We start from the raw sequence: 15,632 nt of genomic DNA, 5'->3' as shown, positions 1-15,632 counted from the left end.
CCCACAGTGGCCCCTGCACACAGTATTATACCCCACAGTGGCCCCTGCACACAGTATTATGCCCCATAGTGGCCCCTGCACACAGTATTATACTCCATAGTGGCCCCTGCACACAGTATTATCCCCCATAGTGGCCCCTGCACACAGTATTATGTCCCATAGTGGCCCCTGCACACAGTATTATGTCCCATAGTGGCCCCTGCACACAGTATTATATCCCATAGTGGCCCCTGCACACAGTATTATCTCCCATAGTGGCCCCTGCACACAGTATTATGTCCCATAGTGGCCCCTGCACACAGTATTATGTCCCATAGTGGCTCCTACACACAGTATTATGTCCCATAGTGGCCCCTGCACACAGTATTATACCCCACAGTGGCCCCTGCACACAGTATTATGCCCCATAGTGGCCCCTGCACACAGTATTATACTCCATAGTGGCCCCTGCACACAGTATTATACTCCATAGTGTCCCCTGCACACAGTATTATGTCCCATAGTGGCCCCTGCACACAGTATTATGTACCATAGTGACCCCTGCACACAGTATTATGTCCCATAGTGGCCCCTGCACACAGTATTATGTCCCATAGTGGCTCCTACACACAGTATTATGTCCCATAGTGGCCCCTGCACACAGTATTATACCCCACAGTGGCCCCTGCACACAGTATTATGCCCCATAGTGGCCCCTGCACACAGTATTATACTCCATAGTGGCCCCTGCACACAGTATTATACTCCATAGTGTCCCCTGCACACAGTATTATCCCCCATAGTGGTCCCTGCACACAGTATTATCCCCCATAGTGGCCCCTGCACACAGTATTATGCCCCATAGTGGCCCCTGCACACAGTATTATACCCCATAGTGGCCCCTGCACACAGTATTATGTCCCATAGTGGCCCCTACACACAGTATTATGTCCCATAGTGGCCCCTGCACACAGTATTATGTCCCATAGTGGCCCCTGCACACAGTATTATGTCCCATAGTGACCCCTGCACACAGTATTATGTCCCATAGTGGCCCCTGCACACAGTATTATGTCCCATAGTGACCCCTGCACACAGTATTATACCCCATAGTGGCCCCTGCACACAGTATTATGTCCCATAGTGGCCCCTACACACAGTATTATGTCCCATAGTGGCCCCTGCACACAGTATTATGTCCCATAGTGGCCCCTGCACACAGTATTATACCCCATAGTGTCCCCTGCACACAGTATTATGTCCCATAGTGGCCCCTGCACACAGTATTATGTCCCATAGTGGCCCCTGCACACAGTATTATCCCCCATAGTGGCCCCTGCACACAGTATTATGTCCCCATAGTGGCCCCTGCACACAGTATTATGTCCCCATAGTGGCCCCTACACACAGTATTATGTCCCATAGTGGCCCCTGCACACAGTATTATGTCCCATAGTGGCCCCTGCACACAGTATTATGTCCCCATAGCGGCCCCTACACACAGTATTATATCCCACTATGGCCCCTGTACACAGTATTGTGCCCCATAGTGGCCCCTCATCTTCAATGATGTCCGGGATGCCACATGATCCAGGACGCAGGCCCCGGTCATGTGACATCAGGGACTTCACACAAGTAGGCCCAAAGCCTGTCTGGAGCCTGGAGAGGTAAGTAACACTATTTTTTATGTTCGCTTACCTCTCCTGGGCCTTCGATCATTATACTCAGGTGTCTGAAAAGACCCCCGAGTATAATAATAGTATTTGTGGGGCCCATGGCGTCACTTACTAATCCCGGTAAGTATATAGGGCCCGTTACCGGCTGCAATTACTCCAGACCTAGTAAACAAAAAAAAACCGCAGCGATAGCGGCTGTCGCTGGCCCCTAATGTCCCGGGCAATGTGGCAGCTGCTACCGCTGCCTCCCCGGTACTTACGCCCCTGGTTGAGACAAAGGACCCGCTTGGACACTTTGCTTATACTGCTATCTATGTGAAGGTGCTGTACTGCCCTCGAACACGTTCACTTTCTTTTGGCGACTGCTGCTAACTCATGAAGTTATTGTTTTGAGTGAAAACCTAATGTAATTTCTTGCCTTGCTATGTAATTGGCCACTTAAAGCCGTCATGTTGATTTGCAATTTCCCGTAAAGTGGATGCTCTTCTAAAGTGCTTTTTTTTTTCCTTGGTTGTACAATTAGCTAAGCATGTTGGAGTGGATCGAGCCCCCCAAACGAGAGCGCAAAGCCAATTATGCTGTGGATGCGTATTTCAGAGATGCCTTGCGTGTTAGCGAACCAAGGGCTCCCAAGGTAATGGACCACATATTATATTTTCATGGAAACAGAAGAACAACAGCAGAAAAAGACCACAACATCCATCAGCTCTGTCCTTGTATGAGTTCTCTTTTATTTTTATCATAACATGGAGATATGTTAATGAATATCCGATGGTTTAGAGGTTGGCGCATGACTCTGTCTTCTCTGTGCCCTCGGCAGTATTGTGCATGCGCCAGACTCCAAGCTGTTTGGTTTGCTTTGGATTAGAGTGTCGTGATCCCAATAATACTTTCAAGGTAAGTTCACACGTAGTTTTTTGGTCTGGATTTTGATGCCGTATCTGCCCCAAAACCCTGACCAAAAAGACGTCACTCATTGAAATCCATAGGAGCCGCTCAGGAGTTTTTTCCGGGAGCCGATTCTTCCGGCTCCTGGAGAAATGAAGTGACGTGCTCATTCTTCTGGCTGAGTAGTCGCCTCGCGATTGGCCTGAAGACACTCCCTCCTCCGGCCATTCATTGGGCCTAATCCGGAGTGGAGTGTGCAGCTGGATGCTGGGGCAGTGCACTGGCTTTTGGACCGGAACCTGAGGCGTGAACAGGGGTGAACCATGGCTTTCTACCGCCTGAAGCGGATGTCAGAAAGCCGGGGTGGAGCGGAGCGGGTGGGGCCGAGCGGAAGGGGGCGGAGCCTAGCGGAGCGAGCGTCTTTAGCAGGCAGAGAGCAGGCACGGAGAGGACCTGCTCTCTGCCTGAGTGTGAGGGGCGGCTGCTGAAGCAGCGCTGCTCGAGGGGCCCCCCCAATCCTGGACTGGCTTAGGTCAGCAAAAATGCTGCCCTCCCCGTGGCCCTGGCATAGCGCCGCCTGAAGCGGTCGCTTCAGGTCGCCTCATGGGAGGTGCGGCACTGGGCGTGAATCCAGAGTGAACTTACCCTTAGGGTAGTAGAAAGTCCATGGCACACAAATGTCTTGCAAGAAATGCCATTATGCAAATCACATACAACTTCAAGGAAGACAAAGGTAATTTGTATTGCATGGAGTCTGACTCCCGTACTTCACACTACTTGACCTTTATCAATCTGGGCCCCCGATGTTAACGTTCAATTAGACTGAAATATCTGTGAGTCACATTCTGCAGTGACACAATACCAATGACCTTAACGTCTTCCTGAATGTTGTCCAATATTTGCCATTTAGATGACATTTGAGTGCTGTGGACTTTCTACTATTGGTAAATGGTTGTGCTGGGCCATGTCTCGGGCACCTCTCTATAGTGTCAGTGCGGTACATCTTAGAATACTGTTCGGGTGTGGAGGAGAGTGGACAACACCCGAGAATTAGTTCTCTGGCTGGTGCCAAGATCCCCAAAGGACACCAAATGTCTAATTTACGTAAAGATTTCTTGGCCGGATATCTGTATTTTTATCCGTAATAGCAGAAAAAAGTTTGTATGTGTAAGCCTTAGTTTCTCTGGGGTATCCTAAAGGGAGCAATACCACCCTTAGAAATACATTAGGTAATTGCTTCATATATACTCCATTATACAATTGCAAGTTCTGTTTTGATTCTGACCCTCAAAATCCCATCTTTTGGCACTTAAGGCTAAGACCCCACATAGCGGGCTGAGGATAAAACCGCAGCGGCAAGAAATCATGGCTGTAGCCACTCCGCAGACTTTCTGCTTCAGTTATACCTATAAGGAAACCTCGGGAGTTTTTGCAGGTATAATTGACATGCTGCAATTACCAAAACCGCAACAGTTTTGGAAATCGCAGCATGTCTGCAGCCTGTATTCTCCCGCAATGTGTGGATGGGATTCACTAGAACACTTTGCAGGGACAAATATTTCCGTGTCATGAGATATATTACACAATGCCGTATATTCACCTGAACTATTTACTTATGAAAAAATTGAAGGAATGGAAACTTTTCCAAAATGAAGGATATGAAAATGCATCGACATTGGGAACAGTTGTTTGACCAACTCTGGATTACCATGGGATAATTCAAGGAATATCTTATTTTCTTTCATTCAGGCACCGCGGCCACCAAAACAACCCAACATTCAAGATTTTCAGTTTTTTCCGCCCAGACTGTTTGAGTTGTTGGAGAAGGAGATTCTTTACTACAGAAAGACCATCGGATACAAGGTAAAGCCAAGGTGACATAATGCTGATAACTTACCCATACCCATATATGTGTCACAAGATTTTCAAGACAATAATTGCTTAGCATTATTGTGTTACATAGTGAGATCCAATATCTGTCTAAATCTGGCCACAAAGTGGTTGCATTGCAAATTTCAGGGATTTTGGAATATGGGAGGAAATCCACAAAAGCACAGGGAGAACATACAAACTCCTTGCAGATGTGTCCTTGGCAGGATTTGAACCCAGGACTCCAGTGCTGCAAATAGATAGATAGATAGATAGATAGATAGATAGATAGATAGATAGATAGATAGATAGGAGATAGATAGATAGGAGATAGATAGATAGATAGATAGATAGATAGATAGGAGATAGATAGATAGATAGATAGATAGGAGATAGATAGATAGATAGATAGATAGATAGATAGATAGGAGATAGATAGATAGATGATAGATAGATAGATAGATAGGAGATAGATAGATAGATAGATAGATAGATAGGAGATAGATAGATAGATAGGAGATAGATAGATAGGAGATAGATAGATAGATAGATAGATAGATAGATAGATAGAGAGATAGATAGATAGATAGATAGGAGATAGATAGATAGATAGATAGATAGATAGGAGATAGATAGATAGATAGATAGATAGATAGGAGAGAGATAGATAGATAGATAGATAGATAGATAGATGAGAGATAGATAGATAGGAGATAGATAGATAGATAGATAGATAGATAGATAGATAGATAGATAGATAGATAGGAGATAGATAGATAGATAGATAGATAGGAGAGAGATAGATAGATAGATAGATAGATAGATAGATAGATAGATAGATAGATAGGAGAGAGATAGATAGATAGATAGATAGATAGATAGATAGGAGATATGTGTGTACAGTCTATTTTGCTTTGGATTAGTTCTGGATTACAAGGATCTCATCTACTCTATGTGTAATCTATGGTGTAATATCCATGTTATGTTGCGTGTTAATTCACATAGATTGTTCCGCGTTCTGGAGAATTGACCTTAAGGTTTCATCATTATTAATTCTATTAGAGTCACATATCCCGCCTGACCACAGGTCTAGTGACCCGAACTCACACCATCCCGTCTGCCTGTACATCTGCCATTGAGACACTTCTAAGACGTACACGTGCCTAGTTATACACGTAGATTCCTGACATGTATGTCGCTGCTTTTCTAGAATACGAGACTTACAATTACACTTCATATCTTCACTTCCCAGATTTAGCTGTATCGTCGGTCCCAATATCGTAGCAGACATTTCTATATATATCTGCTATAACATTTTTATCTGCCGGCTGCCTTTAGAGGGAACACATTTAATAAAGGCAGCAAATCTTCCATAAAGTACCATCAAAGATATTATTACGTAATAGTAAATCTCATCTTTTTCTATGGAACACTCACAAAAAGGCAATATTCTCTTAGACAGAAGCCCAGGTGACGATTATATCCATATACCTAGTTTACGGCTTACCAGACTTGCGAGCTTAACCCGCCTGAGAGGCTTCGGTGCTCCTGGCCTGCGAAAGGTTAATTTTAGAAAGCAATGTCAGAATGAGATAAGTGGCCACGAAAACCAAGGATGTTTCTGGCTGAAATGGATCACGCTGATATAATCTTTATATTGTTATTGTCGTTTTGTCACATGGTTACAGCTTTTTTCCCAATTGTCTTTGACATAGACATCAGGGTATATATAGCACGGCCAGCTTCGGGTTCCTCGTCTGTCTGCAGAACAGTATTGCAGTCACTACTGCTGGCAGATTCCTATTTTTTTGCAGTCTCCATAGACTTCAGTAGAGAGGTGACCGCATTCACCTGGACCTCTGTATTGTGTCTCTGGAGAGTCTCAGAAAGTGGTGAACACACAGCGCACGACGCCTGCAGTAATTCTAGTGGATGGTTTCACCATGTGGACGCCGTGTTACAGCAACTGCAAGTCACAAAAATATTGGTCACTGCTCGACTAACGCCATTTACTTGCCTTAGTACAAGTGTCACGAGTTGCAGCATTTCGCCATGTGGGGTCTTACTCCTCGTTCACATCTGCATTTGGTATTCCATCCACATGGGGAGACCCCCGAATGGAATACTGAACATAGCTGCAAGTGCTGTGGAGTGAAAGCACACGGACCCCATAAACTATAATGGGGTCCGTGTGCTTGCCGCCAGATCTCCGCAGGGAACATGCAGATAGGAAAGTACTTCACAATCTACTTTCCTATCCACATGATAGGTGCGGAGATCTCACAGCAAGCACACGGACCCCATTATAGTCTATGGGGTCCGTGTGCTTTCACTGCACAGTGCCTGCAGTTGCATTTGGTAATCCGTTCGGGGGGGTCCTCATGCAGACTCCCTCAGATGGAATACAAACGCGGATGTGAACAAACCCTTAATGGATTTATTCAAAAATAAAAAACAAACAAAACAACATGGCTGCTTTCTTCCAAAGACCGGCCATAACAGTCCAAGGGTTGCGTGTATTATCGCAGCCGAGTCCCATTCATTTCAATGATTGTAATTGAGTTGCGATACGAAACAATCCATGGACAGGTGCGTCACTTTTTTCTCTAAAATAACCCAGTCGTGCTTTTGTTCATCCTGTACAACCCCTCTAAATAAATCTGAGGGTCAATAACCCCCGAGCCCTTCTCAGTATGATGTCTGTGATGTACAATGGCGTCCGCCTGTCTCCTAGTTACAGCACAAGGGCGGCAGGTTCACAATTGTAGGCAAACATCTATTATTAGACTATGTCTTAGTTTTCTCGTGCGTCTTATGTTTTGTTCTTTCGATTACCAAATTTATATGTAAATTTTTGAGAATTACATCCATAATAAAAGATAGGTAACTTCCCATTGTTCTGATCCTACGTTAGAGCCTTCAGAGCTGAACTCTCCCTGCATAATGACTATAACAGAAGTAGAATCCCTGCACGGTGATCTATTGCAGCAAGCACAGACCTCTGCACTGTATTATAGGAGCTCAGCTAAGCCTTTAGGGCCTTGTCTGTCAGTAAGCTTGCTGACTGTTTCCAGTAGCAGTCAGCAGAATTACAGCTGTTTCCTACCTTAGCTTTTCTTTGTTCCAAGTTACCCCAAGACAGATGGCAGAAGATGACGAGTTCTGAGCGTTACAATAGCATTACTCTGACTAATGAGTGTCATGAGGTTTTTTTCTCCAAAACTTGTCATCTTCTACCATCAGGACGCCTGGACACAGGCCGAAGGTAAGTAAGGACGCCTCTGTATATGGATTATACCGTCAGCTCTCTATATAATAAGTAATGTCATGTATTTACAGAGTTACTCAAGTCTTAGTATAGTATATCGGGATAGCATTACAAGTATACAGTCTACACCAGTCATATATGGCCCCGCTGATCCAAAACCAGTTTTATTCGTCTCCAATAAGCAGTTAAGTGAAAACAAGCAAAACAAAACCAAAATCCCAGGCCCCCTATCCATTACCTACACTGATCAGGGACATCACTACATGGCATTTCCATCTGGATATTTATATAACTTATAGTGTATGGCTGCCCGACTGCTCACATGGCCACTGTTCTGGAAAACAGGCTTGTTCTATACCTCCAAGTGGAATGACAGCACAGGCGGGTAATCTGGTTGGAAGAATGGCGCAAAGTGATCCATTGTGTACTGCGAGTGAAATTCAACGTCACATCCCAAGCCTAGGACATCAGACAACATTTGTATCACACTGGGCAATGAGCCAGACGTCCATCTACAGGTGTCACATTCACCCCATGTCACTGCTCTCGGATCTGTCACGGTGCACAGTAATGCTGGAATGTAGGGCAATGCCATGAATATCACTACTCCCACAATTATGATACGGGGTGGAATCATGTATAGTACCTGTACCTCCAATGGCGTTGTGGGGCCCCAAGGCGAAGATTTGACATGGGGTCCCCCCACCCAGTGCCCTGTATACTGCACACATTATTATGCCCCATAGTGGCCCCTGCACACATTATTATGCCCCATAGTGGCCCCTGCACACAGTATTATCCCCCATAGTGGCCCCTGCACACAGTATTATGTCCCATAGTGGCCCCTGCACACAGTATTATGTCCCATAGTGGCCCCTGCACACAGTATTATCCCCCATAGTGGCCCCTGCACACAGTATTATCTCCCATAGTGGCCCCTGCACACAGTATTATGCCCCATAGTGGCCCCTGCACACAGTATTATGTCCCATAGTGGTCCCTGCACACAGTATTATGTCCCATAGTGGCCCCTGCACACAGTATTATGTCTCATAGTGGCCCCTACACACAGTATTATGTCCCATAGTGGCCCCTGCACACAGTATTATGTCCCATAGTGGCCCCTGCACACAGTATTATGTCCCATAGTGGCCCCTGCACACAGTATTATGTCCCATAGTGACCCCTGCACACAGTATTATACCCCATAGTGGCCCCTGCACACAGTATTATGTCCCATAGTGGCCCCTGCACACAGTATTATGTCCCATAGTGGTCCCTGCACACAGTATTATGTCCCATAGTGGTCCCTGCACACAGTATTATGTCCCATAGTGGCCCCTGCACACAGTATTATGTCCCATAGTGGCCCCTGCACACAGTATTATGTCCCATAGTGGCCCCTGCACACAGTATTATGTCCCATAGTGGCCCCTGCACACAGTATTATGTCCCATAGTGGCCCCTGCACACAGTATTATGTCCCATAGTGGCCCCTGCACACAGTATTATGTCCCATAGTGGCCCCTGCACACAGTATTATGTCCCATAGTGGCCCCTGCACACAGTATTATGTCCCATAGTGGCCCCTGCACACAGTATTATGTCCCATAGTGGCCCCTGCACACAGTATTATGTCCCATAGTGGCCCCTGCACACAGTATTATCCCCCATAGTGGCCCCTGCACACAGTATTATGTCCCATAGTGGCCCCTGCACACAATATTATGTCCCATAGTGGCCTCTGCACACGGTATTATGCCCCATAGTGGCCCCTGCACACTGTATTATGTCCCATAGTGGCCCCTGCACACAGTATTATGTCCCATAGTGGCCCCTGCACACAGTATTATGTCCCATAGTGGCCCCTGCACACAGTATTATGTCCCATAGTGGCCCCTGCACACAGTATTATGTCCCATAGTGGCCCCTGCACACAGTATTATGTCCCATAGTGGCCCCTGCACACAGTATTATGCCCCATAGTGGCCCCTGCACACAGTATTATGTCCCATAGTGGCCCCTGCACACTGTATTATGTCCCATAGTGGCCCCTGCACACAGTATTATGTCCCATAGTGGCCCCTGCACACAGTATTATGTCCCATAGTGGCCCCTGCACACAGTATTATGTCCCATAGTGGCCCCTGCACACAGTATTATGTCCCATAGTGGCCCCTGCACACAGTATTATGTCCCATAGTGGCCCCTGCACACAGTATTATGTCCCATAGTGGCCCCTGCACACAGTATTATGTCCCATAGTGGCCCCTGCACACAGTATTATGTCCCATAGTGGCCCCTGCACACAGTATTATGTCCCATAGTGGCCCCTGCACACAGTATTATGTCCCATAGTGGCCCCTGCACACAGTATTATCCCCCATAGTGGCCCCTGCACACAGTATTATGTCCCATAGTGGCCCCTGCACACAATATTATGTCCCATAGTGGCCTCTGCACACGGTATTATGCCCCATAGTGGCCCCTGCACACTGTATTATGTCCCATAGTGGCCCCTGCACACAGTATTATGTCCCATAGTGGCCCCTGCACACAGTATTATGTCCCATAGTGGCCCCTGCACACAGTATTATGTCCCATAGTGGCCCCTGCACACAGTATTATGTCCCATAGTGGCCCCTGCACACAGTATTATGTCCCATAGTGGCCCCTGCACACAGTATTATGTCCCATAGTGGCCCCTGCACACAGTATTATGTCCCATAGTGGCCCCTGCACACAGTATTATGTCCCATAGTGGCCCCTGCACACAGTATTATGCCCCATAGTGGCCCCTGCACACAGTATTATGTCCCATAGTGGCCCCTGCACACTGTATTATGTCCCATAGTGGCCCCTGCACACAGTATTATGCCCCATAGTGGCCCCTGTACACAGTATTATGTCCCATAGTGGCCCCTGCACACAGTATTATGTCCCATAGTGGCCCCTGCACACAGTATTATGTCCCATAGTGGCCCCTGCACACAGTATTATGGCCCATAGTGGCCCCTGCACACAGTATTATGTCCCATAGTGGCCCCTGCACACAGTATTATGTCCCATAGTGACCCCTGCACACAGTATTATGTCCTATAGTGACCCCTGCACACAGTATTATCCCCCATAGTGGCCCCTGCACACAGTATTATGTCCCATAGTGACCCCTGCACACAGTATTATGGCCCATAGTGGCCCCTGCACACAGTATTATCCCCCATAGTGGCCCCTGCATACAGTATTATGCCCCATAGTGGCCCCTGCACACAGTATTATGTCCTATAGTGACCCCTGCACACAGTATTATCCCCCATAGTGGCCCCTGCACACAGTATTATGTCCCATAGTGACCCCTGCACACAGTATTATGGCCCATAGTGGCCCCTGCACACAGTATTATGTCCCATAGTGGCCCCTGCACACAGTATTATGTCCCATAGTGGCCCCTGCACACAGTATTATCCCCCATAGTGGCCCCTGCACACAGTATTATGTCCCATAGTGGCCCCTGCACACAGTATTATGTCCCATAGTTGCCCCTGCACACAGTATTATGTCCCATAGTGACCCCTGCACACAGTATTATGGCCCATAGTGGCCCCTGCACACAGTATTATCCCCCATAGTGGCCCCTGCATACAGTATTATGCCCCATAGTGGCCCCTGCACACAGTATTATGTCCTATAGTGACCCCTGCACACAGTATTATCCCCCATAGTGGCCCCTGCACACAGTATTATGTCCCATAGTGACCCCTGCACACAGTATTATGTCCCATAGTGACCCCTGCACACAGTATTATGTCCTATAGTGACCCCTGCACACAGTATTATCCCCCATAGTGGCCCCTGCACACAGTATAATGTCCCATAGTGGCCCCTGCACACAGTATTATGTCCCATAGTGGCCCCTGCACACAGTATTATGTCCCATAGTGGCCCCTGCACACAGTATTATGTCCTATAGTGACCCCTGCACACAGTATTATCCCCCATAGTGGCCCCTGCACACAGTATTATGTCCCATAGTGGCCCCTGCACACAGTATTATGTCCCATAGTGACCCCTGCACACAGTATTATCCCCCATAGTGGCCCCTGCACACAGTATTATCCCCCATAGTGGCCCCTGCACACAGTATTATGCCCCATAGTGGCCCCTGCACACAGTATTATCCCCCATAGTGGCCCCTGCACACAGTATTATCCCCCATAGTGGCCCCTGCACACAGTATTATACCCTATAGTGGCCCCTGCACACAGTATTATGTCCCATAGTGGCCCCTGCACACAGTATTATGTCCCATAGTGGCCCCTGCACACAGTATTATGTCCCATAGTGGCCCCTGCACACAGTATTATGTCCCATAGTGGCCCCTGCACACAGTATTATCCCCCATAGTGGCCCCTGCACACAGTATTATGTCCCATAGTGGCCCCTGCACACAGTATTATGTCCCATAGTGGCCCCTGCACACAGTATTATGTCCCATAGTGGCCCCTGCACACAGTATTATGGCCCATAGTGGCCCCTGCACACAGTATTATGTCCCATAGTGGCCCCTGCACACAGTATTATGTCCCATAGTGGCCCCTGCACACAGTATTATCCCCCATAGTGGCCCCTGCACACAGTATTATGTCCCATAGTGGCCCCTGCACACAGTATTATGTCCCATAGTGGCCCCTGCACACAGTATTATGTCCCATAGTGGTCCCTGCACACAGTATTATGTCCCATAGTGGCCCCTGCACACAGTATTATGTCCCATAGTGGCCCCTGCACACAGTATTATGTCCCATAGTGGCCCCTGCACACAGTATTATGTCCCATAGTGGCCCCTGCACACAGTATTGTGTCCCATAGTGGCCCCTGCACACAGTATTATGTCCCATAGTGACCCCTGCACACAGTATTATGTCCCATAGTGGCCCCTGCACACAGTATTATGTCCCATAGTGGCCCCTGCACACAGTATTATGCTCCATAGTGGCCCCTGCACACAGTATTATGTCCCATAGTGGCTCTTGCACACAGTATTATGTCCCATAGTGGCCCCTGCACACAGTATTATGTCCCATAGTGGCCCCTGCACACAGTATTAGCCCCCATAGTGGCCCCTGCACACAGTATTATGTCCCATAGTGGCCCCTGCACACAGTATTATGTCCCATAGTGGCCCCTGCACACAGTATTATCCCCCATAGTGGCCCCTGCACACAGTATTATGTCCCATAGTGGCCCCTGCACACAGTATTATGTCCCATAGTGGCCCCTGCACACAGTATTATGTCCCATAGTGGCCCCTGCACACAGTATTATGTCCCATAGTGGCCCCTGCACACAGTATTATGTCCCATAGTGGCCCCTGCACACAGTATTATGCTCCATAGTGGCCCCTGCACACAGTATTATGTCCCATAGTGGCTCTTGCACACAGTATTATCCCCCATAGTGGCCCCTGCACACAGTATTATCCCCCATAGTGGCCCCTGCACACAGTATTAGCCCCCATAGTGGCCCCTGCACACAGTATTATGTCCCATAGTGGCCCCTGCACACAGTATTATGTCCCATAGTGGCCCCTGCACACAGTATTATGTCCCATAGTGGCCCCTGCACACAGTATTATGTCCCATAGTGGCCCCTGCACACAGTATTATGTCCCATAGTCGCCCCTGCACACAGTATTATGTCCCATAGTGGCCCCTGCACACAGTATTATGTCCCATAGTGGCCCCTGCACACAGTATTATGTCCCATAGTGGCCCCTGCACACAGTATTATGTCCCATAGTGGCCCCTGCACACAGTATTATGTCCCATAGTGGCCCCTGCACACAGTATTATGGCCCATAGTGGCCCCTGTACACAGTATTATGTCCCATAGTGGCCCCTGCACACAGTATTATGTCCCATAGTGGCCCCTGCACACAGTATTATCCCCCATAGTGGCCCCTGCACACAGTATTATGTCCCATAGTGGCCCCTGCACACAGTATTATGTCCCATAGTGGCCCCTGCACACAGTATTATGTCCCATAGTGACCCCTGCACACAGTATTATGTCCCATAGTGGCCCCTGCACACAGTATTATGTCCCATAGTGGCCCCTGCACACAGTATTATGCTCCATAGTGGCCCCTGCACACAGTATTATGTCCCATAGTGGCTCTTGCACACAGTATTATGTCCCATAGTGGCCCCTGCACACAGTATTATGTCCCATAGTGGCCCCTGCACACAGTATTAGCCCCCATAGTGGCCCCTGCACACAGTATTATGTCCCATAGTGGCCCCTGTACACAGTATTATGTCCCATAGTGGCCCCTGCACACAGTATTATCCCCCATAGTGGCCCCTGCACACAGTATTATGTCCCATAGTGGCCCCTGCACACAGTATTATGTCCCATAGTGGCCCCTGCACACAGTATTATGTCCCATAGTGGCCCCTGCACACAGTATTATGTCCCATAGTGGCCCCTGCACACAGTATTATCCCCCATAGTGGCCCCTGCACACAGTATTATGTCCCATAGTGACCCCTGCACACAGTATTATGTCCCATAGTGGCCCCTGCACACAGTATTATGTCCCATAGTGGCCCCTGCACACAGTATTATGTCCCATAGTGGCCCCTGCACACAGTATTATGCTCCATAGTGGCCCCTGCACACAGTATTATGTCCCATAGTGGCCCTTGCACACAGTATTATGTCCCATAGTGGCCCCTGCACACAGTATTATGTCCCATAGTGGCCCCTGCACACAGTATTATGTCCCATAGTGGCCCCTGCACACAGTATTATGTCCCATAGTGGCCCCTGCACACAGTATTATCCCCCATAGTGGCCCCTGCACACAGTATTATGTCCCATAGTGGCCCCTGCACACAGTATTATGTCCCATAGTGGCCCCTGCACACAGTATTATGTCCCATAGTGACCTCTGCACACAGTATTATGTCCCATAGTGGCCCCTGCACACAGTATTATGTCCCATAGTGGCCCCTGCAAGGGGACTATTACCCGCTGGGATTACTCCGCAGGTAACGGTCTATTAATGTCCCGGGCCCTGTCACAGTCTCTACCTCTGGTAGTTACACCACTGCGTATTCCTAAATTTGATAACCTGGCAACAAAAAAACCCAACATGGCTGTTGAAGTCAGAAATCGAAGATGAATATTCCAGAAGAAGTGTAATGTACTATGTATAGGAGCGGAACGCTGCAGAACATTAGGCGTTACCTGGCAGAATAAAGGGGGGATTTATCTTTCCTCATAGATACTTAGAGACTATAAATGTGCATTAAACCAGCTTTGATTCTTCGGCCGGATACATTTCTACATTACATCTATTTTATCCTGATCTATAACATATCTTGCATTTGCACACGTCGCCAGCTTTGTTTACTTGGTTATACTGCGAACTATTAATAACAGCTAGAAAAAAAAAAAATCTGCTGACGCTTTGCCTGCGCTGAGTTACGTCTTATAATTTATGGCTGGTACATTTCAATGATGTGTAAGCATTGCTGTAAAGAGTGCTACTTATCTGCCACAGTCCCCAAATTTTCTTATTTCTAATGCACGGTTATTAGGGCGGCCGCGGTGTTATTCCGCGTGACAAATGCCGGGCGCTGAAGTCCATCAATCCTTTTATCGGCTTTACTCGGCTCAATTTCTGTAGCGTGCGCTGTAAAGTAAGATTGATACGAGTGTGAATGTATAATAACATTGTTTCTCCGCTGCTTATTCTCATCTTGACTTCTGATTTCAGGTCCCTCGGAATTCAGACCTCCCAAATGCATCTCAGGTACAAAAAGAAGAACAGAGGAAGATTGATGAGTCCGAGCCGCTCGGTGCCGCCGAGTCAGAAGAAAAGGAGACGCTTCTTACGCAGGTATACTAAACTTACTGTTCGTGCTACTTTATGGATCCTCCTGACA

At 47.6% G+C, this 15,632-nt stretch overlaps 1 protein-coding gene across 1 annotated transcript in view; it reads left to right on the top strand.

Annotated features, from left to right (window-relative positions):
• Positions 1-15,632, top strand: part of SMARCA1 (SNF2 related chromatin remodeling ATPase 1) — a 65,393-nt gene that overhangs the window by 33,506 nt on the left and 16,255 nt on the right. The window contains exons 17-19 of the mRNA XM_075259486.1: positions 2,179-2,289; positions 4,293-4,406; positions 15,464-15,586. Coding sequence (XP_075115587.1) covers positions 2,179-2,289; positions 4,293-4,406; positions 15,464-15,586 — 348 coding nt within the window. The remainder of the gene's footprint in view (positions 1-2,178; positions 2,290-4,292; positions 4,407-15,463; positions 15,587-15,632) is intronic.

Source organism: Leptodactylus fuscus, chromosome 11 (assembly GCF_031893055.1).
Source record: "Leptodactylus fuscus isolate aLepFus1 chromosome 11, aLepFus1.hap2, whole genome shotgun sequence".
Lineage (NCBI taxonomy): Eukaryota > Metazoa > Chordata > Amphibia > Anura > Leptodactylidae > Leptodactylus > Leptodactylus fuscus.
The sequence above is the reverse complement of the archived record's forward strand: the minus strand, read 5'-3'. Positions and strand labels throughout refer to the sequence as shown.